At 38.9% G+C, this 8,334-nt stretch overlaps 1 protein-coding gene across 1 annotated transcript; it reads right to left on the bottom strand.

Moving 5' to 3' along the window:
• Nucleotides 1-258: 258 nt before the first annotated feature.
• LOC108674161 lies at nt 259-7,411 on the bottom strand (the record flags this gene model as incomplete). Its single annotated transcript, XM_018162071.2, is given in 5 exon segments — nt 259-317; nt 1,008-1,120; nt 1,480-1,725; nt 4,292-4,572; nt 7,192-7,411. Coding segments are annotated over 5 exon segments (782 nt in total), but the record flags the coding sequence as incomplete, so codon positions are not given.
• Nucleotides 7,412-8,334: the final 923 nt, after the last annotated feature.

Consider the following 8,334-nt stretch of genomic DNA (forward strand, 5'->3'; position numbering starts at 1 on the left):
ATTTATAATCCTGCTGAAATTAATTATTTGCCCGTCACTGGGTGAGTACAGGTGACACCCCTCACCCGTCACTGGGTGACACCCCTCACCCGTCACTGGGTGACACCACTCACCCGTCACTGGGTGACACCACTCACCCATCACTGGGGGAGTACAGGTGACACCACTCACCCGTCACTGGGTGGCACCACTCACCCATCACTGGGGGAGTACAGGTGGCACCACTCACCCGACACTGGGTGGCACCACTCACCCGACGTAGAGTCGCTGCTGAACGCGAGGTGTATGCGTCCGGTGCTCGTTTCTTCTCTGTACATCTGCCCATGAACTCCATTTAAACATTAAAGTTATTACATTTCACCTCTTAACCGAAACCGTATTTCAATAAATAACTACGGCCTCCCAAAAAAATCCTCAATATAAGCTAAACTCTATTATTCCCTGCTAATATTATATATTTACTAATAATAAGATTGTTTATATTTAACGCTAGTAAGGGAAATAAAGCCGAATATTTGAAAATTTGCAGTTGAAACTTCAAAAGTTGAATCAAGTTTCAAAGTTGGACGACAACAAAATTTGTGAGTTGAAGTTCATTAAGTAGAAAAAAGTTATAGGTATCTCTTATAGTCAATAAGTCGGACCTTATTAATTAAAAATTTAACGCTAAATAATTTTAAATTTAGAAACGCTACATCTCGTGAACTTAATTTAAATAATAATATTACCAGATTAGTTGAAGTTAACACAAAATCCTGATAAAATAGATTTATTTACATTCATCCCACCATTTATCATTTTAGTTATGGGATAATTCAAATAAACGAGATTTATTAATAATATTGAACTTATTTCATTAATTGAAAATTAAAAATTCAACAAAAATATTATATAATATTATACATCTGAGGTTAATAATATTATATACCTATTTGTACCTATAATAATATATAATATTATATAAAAAACATGAACTTAACACGACGAATTTGGACAAGTTGACTCACAGCGCAGCGGTAGCGGGGGCCGGGGTCGGCGCCCCCCACGGAGGTGTCCAGCACAGCCATGTAGTGCTGCCCCCCCGCCCCCCGCCAGCCCCCCAGACACTGCAGGGCCAACTCTGCCACACCATAAACAATTTATTAATAAATATTTGACATAAATTATGCTTGTGTCTCAAAATGGAAGTTACAACAAAGCAACGTTCGGAATTTTGATTTACTGTCTACTTCATTTTATCAAACACAAGTATATGGTATCTACCATATCAGAATTGAAATTTACTATCTAAAACTTCATATAGATGGTAAATAATTTCAAGGAACTATAGTAACAAAAGGTAACTAAACTAATAATGAATACCTATATCAAGTTATGGGCCATAGACGACGACTGCCACTCACTCACTCACTCACTATTTTCACTGCCACTCACGAGAAAATATTCACGGTCAACTACCACATACGAACGGCCACTCACGGTCAGGCTGGCCGTAGGCACAGTCCCGGTAGTGGACGTTGAGGCCGAAGCCGTACGGGCAGTTGCTCATCTCAGAGGTGGGGCGGGGGCACAAAACCCCCCCGCCGTCCCTCCCGTGGGGGTCGTGGGGGTCATCAAACCCGTGCCCCACTGTGGGCTTGCCCCGCTCGTAGGTGAAGGTGAAGACGCCGCTGATGGGGCACTCGACCTCCGCGATGGACTCATCGCCCCACGACGACTTCACTTCTAAGAGGTACACAGAATTTACTTGATCAGATCAATTGGCTACACATTCGAGCAAGTAAAATGACTAATAGGGCCCAATTACAGCGGCTAAATCAAAAACTTGGCACTAAATTTAAGCGTAATAGATAATTGAAGAGAGGGGGGTTCAAATGTTATTGGTCCCGGCGTCAGTGGCTCCAGCTCAGGCCGGAGCCAACTCACAACCGCTGTTGGGTCTCTCCAAAAATCCACGGTGTTGAGGACCGAAGGGTGTTGGATTGTTAGGGTAGTTGAAGATGTGGGGCATATCATCCAGGAAGAGATGACTAGCTGCATAAGTTACTAAATTAAGCTTATTGTAGATTCTACCTTTGTAGCTGTTCAGGAATGTGCAGTGCCCGCCAGCGTCCGTCTTGCGATATTGGAAGTGGTTGTTCGCATATGTTGTCTATTGTTGGGCACGTGGAACGAATCGATGACAGCACGGGCGACGTTTCAGTGAAAGGTGTTATAATAGCTGTTTTTAACGTTGCAAAACAAGTGAACAACACTGATGTATTTGGTGCATAGAGTGTTTTATGTTGCGAGGTTGGTAGTCGGAAGTCCGGTCTTTTGGTTTGGAAGTGGCATGCATGTTGTGGATTGTGATATTGTAGAAGGTATTGGGAGGAGAGGAGATCTACGTGTTGACGGTGAGTATCTGACATTTAAAATGAAGGCGTTGTTCAGCAGTTTCATTTAGTCGTTTGATACTCGGCTTGTGTTTTGATGTATATTGGCAGGTGGTCAGATGGTAGAAAGGTCGTGTTGGTTCACTCGATGTGGGTGATCAGAGTCGGAAGGGATCGAAAGTTCTGGCGGAGATGGTTGTGCGGCGGTTGCATGGTAGCCGAGTAAGCATCCCATTTCAACTGGGATAACTTCAACTTTCAACTGGATTTCAACTGGAAGATCTCCGCGCGTGTCCCGGATGCTCGAGTTACAGAGCGGGTTGTACGGGTTAATTAGCACCAGGGACTTCAATATTAAGAGATGAGTAATTGAGGCTTCAAGTTTGGGATTCAGGGGTATTGAGGAGGGATGAAGACGTTAATGATGTTAAGATCAGTGTTATTGGCGTTGAGGATGATAGCTTGTTGTTCTATTGTATTGTGGTCAGGTAATGACTCCACTTTAAAAGGAATACTGTTGTGATCAACATCTTCATAAAGCCGCCTCGTCCTGTCCTCCGATATTTTCGGCAGGAGGTGCGAAGTTGGCAAATTTCGGGTCTTTGGAGCGGGGACATTTCTGTTCCGCTACCTAGATGCTTTGGATGGGCATGCAGAAAGTATTTTTTTTTTGTCAGATTTATTCCGTATTCCGTTGCAATTTAATTGGAGAAGAGTTTTAGTAGTTTCACCTTATTCAAGATCCATCATCATCTTATTAAAGCTTCATCAAGGCTAGGATTCATTTTATTCAAGAGCGGTGTTGTTTGTTGAGCTGTGGGTGCCAGAGCAGGCGGGCGGGCTTTGGGTGTCCGGACAGCGGGTTGGGTAAGAGTTGATGGAGGGGACTTTGGTCAGTTGTTTCATAGAATTGCTGACCATGTCCCAGTTCGCTGACCATGCGACCAATTGTTGCTGACCATGCATATATGTAGTACCACTTGAAGCAAGTGCAGCGCATAGAGTGATGCGTTCTGTTGATGGCTTTGCTACAAACTTAGCATATCCAATTTCTCGAGCGGATTGATTCGAGCCATTCGACGAAGGATACAGAGCAGACAGACCGGAAAAAGCGGGCCCAAACGCGATCAATTATAGAGTAGAGGCTCAATTCAGTAGTAGGGGCTTAAATTAACGGGTATATCTAAATAAAATCCCAGGTTTCAATTAGCGCTCAGGGTCTCAAGTAGACGCGTGGGGGCTCAATAGAAACGTACATGCGTTATATTGGTTCAAACACTTAAAAGTTAAGAATTCAGGAAATTCCCCTCAGCAAGAATTCTTGGAAAATAATGAAAAAATCTAAATTTAAAAGAGAAAGCAATTCGCAAAACAATTTCGAATAGAAATATTGCAGGGAAAAGAAAACTGTGCGCTATTCTTCCCTATAGAGTCAGGATAATGCACAGAGCACAGCTCATTCTCAGCACAGATTATACAAGCACAGCTCAGTGCCTGTAGATTACACAGCAAGCACTCACTGTACAGCCCAGCACTCACTGTACAGCACAGCACTCACTGTACAGCCCAGCACTCACTGTACAGCACAGCACTCACTGTACAAGATAATCAGAGGCGGCGATCCATCGTGGCCTGGGACTGCTATGTCCCAAACAAATACTAAGGATACTAAGGATACATCACAGCACTCACTGTACTAAGGATACATCACAGCACTCACTGTACAGCACTCACTGTACAGCACTCACTGTACAGCACTCACTGCACAGCACTCACTGTACAGCACTCACTGGATGGTGGGTACTAAGGATACTGTACAGCACTCACTGTACAGCACTCACTGTACAGCACTCACTGTACAGCACTCACTGTACAGCACTCACTGTACAGCACTCACTGTACAGCCCAGCACTCACTGTACAGCATCTGTTGTTCGTACTCCAGGCGCACAGCCTCGAGTTCGGCGCGTAGTTCCTCGTCCGACAACTGCTCGCCGTGTCGCCGGTTGCTGGTTGGGTTGTGGTGGTGGTTGTGGTCGCCATCTTGTTGCAGGTACTCGTGGTGCTGGTGGTTGAGTACCTCAGGGCACGAGTCACGTGCCTCCTGCACCGTATGGTAGCACCTACCACCTCGTCTTGTGGTTACCACCACCACATTAGGTGACACCACTAGCAGGTGCAAGCAGCGGTGACATTGCCTGCGTGCGACAGAAGAATTTTTTAATTACGTTCATGGTGGAGAATTCAATGAAATTTAAACAGGAATTTCGGAGAATTTAATGGAATTTAAACAGGAATTTCGGAGAATTCAGTTAAATTTAAACTGGAATTTCGGAAAATTCAATGAAATTTAAACAAGAATTTAAGAAAATTAAGTTTAATTTAAACAGGAATTTCGGAAAATTCAATATTTAAACAGGAATTTCGGAGAATTAAATTAAATTTAAACAAGAATTTTGGAGAATTCAATGAAATTTAACATGAATTTCAGAAAATTCAATGAAAGTCAAACAGGAATTTCAGAAAATTTAATGAAATTTAAACAGGAATTTTTGAGAATTCAATGAAATTTGAACAGGAATTTCGGAGAATTTAATAGAATTTAAACAGGAATTTTAGAAAATTTAATGGAATTTAAACAGGGATTTCGGAAAATTTAATGAAAGTCAAACAGGAATTTAAGAAAATTCAATGACATTTAAACAGGAATTTCGAAGATAATTTAATTAAATTTAAACAGGAATTTCGGAGAATTAAGTTTAATTTAAACAGGAATTTCAGAGAATTCAATGAAATTTAAACAGGAATTTCAGAGTAGGTAGTAAGTTTAATTTAAACAGGAATTCCGGAGAATACAGTGTAATTTAAACACGAATTTCGAAGAATTAAATAAAATTTAAACAGGAATTTCGTAGAATTCAATGGAATTTAAACAGGAGTTTCGGAAAATTTAATGAAATTTAAACAGGAATTTCGAAGAATTCAATTAAATTTAAACAGGAATTTCAGAGAATTCAATGATATTTAAACAGGAATATCAGAAAATTCAATGGAATTTAAACAGGAATTTCGGAAAATTTAATGAATTTAAACAGGAATTTCAGAAAATTCAAGGAATTTAAACAGGAATTTCAGGGAAATCAATTACATTTGAACATGAATTTCGGAAAATTCAATGAAATTGAAACAGGAATTTCACAGAATTCAATGAAATTTAAACATGAATTTCAGAGAATTCAATGAAATTTAAACATGAATTTCGGAGAATTCAATGAAATTTAGACAGAAATTTTGGAAAATTTAATGAAATTTAAACAGGAATTTCGGAAAATTAAATTAAATTTAAACAGGAATTTTGGAAAAGTCAATAAAATTTAAACTGGAATTTCGGAGATTTCAATGAAATTTAAATAGTAATTTTGGAGATAATTAATTAGTGGGATACCCGAGTGCCTTTAATGTGACCAAGTATCAGATTTAAATTAAAATGATGCTATGTAAAACTGCGGGATACCAGAGTCCCCGTAGGAATACCAGAGCCCCGTAGGAATACCAGAGTACCCGTAGGGATACCAGAGTCCCCGTAGGGATACCAGAGTCCCCGTCGGGATAAAAGAGTCCCCGTACCGTAGGGATACCAGAGTCTCCGTAGGGATACCAGAGTCTCCGTAGGGATACCAGAGTCCCCGTAGGAATACCAGAGTCCCCGTAGGGATACCAGAGTCCCCGTAGGGATACCAGAGTCCCCGTAGGGATACCACGGGATGCCAGAATCCCTCTAATTAAAGTGGAGATTGAACAAATGAGGGAAGAATAAACAGATGAGGTACAATAACATAGAATAATTAGTAATATAATTACAATACAATATATACCGTAATTGTATTGTATTAACAATATTAACAATATCATTACAACAATGTATAATATACATAGTACGCATATAGTAGCCTCTGATGGAGACGTCTTAGACATCAGACGTTGAAATGACGTTGATTAAACGTTGTGTCAACGATGTAAACTAGCAATACACGTTGTTTCAACGTCATTTCCAATAGTGGTTATGAAATAAAACAAAGTTCGACCATAAGGAATGGAACTGAATTTGTACGAATAACTGGAAACGATCGAATGCAAAATCGAAACAATGTAACTCGGTACTCACTGCAGTGAGTGACAGAGAGCGCATTTTCTCATCGACGAAAACGTGACGTCACGGACGGACGGACAGACGGACAGACGGACGGACAGACGGACGGACATGACGAGCACAAAAGCGCCTTTTTTCCATAAGTGAGCAAATGCGCTAAAAATGAAAGTAGTCCTACTTGGAGACGGGATGCGCCGAATCAAAACATGAAACAGGGAGTAGTTTCAATCACAAAAAATGAAAATGAATGAATTAGAACGAAGTTTCAAACACGGAAACAGAGACTAAAGGAAGCTTTGTAATGGAATAAATATTAAACTGAGTGAACAATGGTAAGGAATTGAAGAATAAATTGTAGGATAGGCTGACGGATAAACTGTACGATAATTTGAAGGATAAGCTGCGGTATAACCTGTAGGATAAACTGAACGATAAACCTAGGATAAACTGAAGGATAAACTGTAAGATAAACTGAATTATAAACTATAGGATACACCGGAGGATGAAGTTAAGAATAAATTGTAGTATAGTCTGAAGAATAAACTATATTATAAACTGAAGGATAAACTGAATTATAAACGATAGAATACGCCTAGGGATAAACTGTAGGATAAACTGAATTACAAACTATAGGATACACCGGAGGATAAGCTGAAGGATACAGTACCCCTGTGCGAGGACGTAATGTCGCTTGTGGCGATGCAGACAGTCCCCCCAGCCGTGGACGGCGGTGTGGGCGATGGTGATCATGGAGTAAGTGACGCCCCCTATGGGGGCGGGCGCCCCGCTGGACAAGGGGTCGTGGGGGCTCGTGATGGCCTGGGTGGCCCACACGCCCTGGACCTCTCCTGGGAACAGGCAGGGCCGGGCCCCACGCACCCCTGCGTCAGGAGGAAATAATGATAACCGTTAGTCATAATGATGAAATGATAAGAAATAATAATATTCGTTAGTCGTAATGATGAAATGATAAGAAATAATAATATTCGTTAGTCGTAATGATGAAATGATACGAAATAATAATATTCGTTAGTCATAATTATGAAATGATATGAAATAATAATATTCGTTAGTCATAATGATGAAATGATATGAAATAATAATATTCGTTAGTCATAATTATGAAATGATATGAAATAATAATATTCGTTAGTCATAATTATGAAATGATATGAAATAATAATATTCGTTAGTCATAGTTATGAAATGATATGAAATAATGAAATAATAAATAATGAAATGATAACATTCCTTAATCATAATGATGAAATAATAAGTAATAGAATAATATTATTTGTTAGTCATAATGATGAAATAATAATATGAAGATGTAATAAATAATGAAATAATAATAAATAATGAAATAATATTATTCGTTAGACACAATGATGAAATGATACTTAATATAAAATAATAATAAATAATGAAATAATAATATTCGTTAATCATCGCGGCATCATTATTATGTTAAAATATGATGAAATGTAAATAATATATTGCATGAGAAAATTACGAGAATTTCTATATAATAATTTCAAATTTTGTTAAAGCAACTAATAAGATACCTAATTACAACATCAGTAATTGATCATGATAATGAAATTTATAATATATATTGTAGGAAGTTCAATAAGAAATCTCTAAAGAGTACAATTGCATGATTAAAAATGATGTTAAACACTTTCTCGCAATTATAATATAATATCAATAACGCAGTTATTTCGTATTTTTCCCCGTCACAAATAGCGAAAGTCATGCCAGCAGCAAGTGCTATGTCACTATAAATAATACATTTATAAATAGCTATTGA

Source organism: Hyalella azteca, unplaced genomic scaffold, assembly GCF_000764305.2.
Source record: "Hyalella azteca isolate HAZT.00-mixed unplaced genomic scaffold, Hazt_2.0.2 contig3151, whole genome shotgun sequence".
NCBI classification, from domain to species: Eukaryota; Metazoa; Arthropoda; class Malacostraca; order Amphipoda; family Hyalellidae; genus Hyalella; species Hyalella azteca.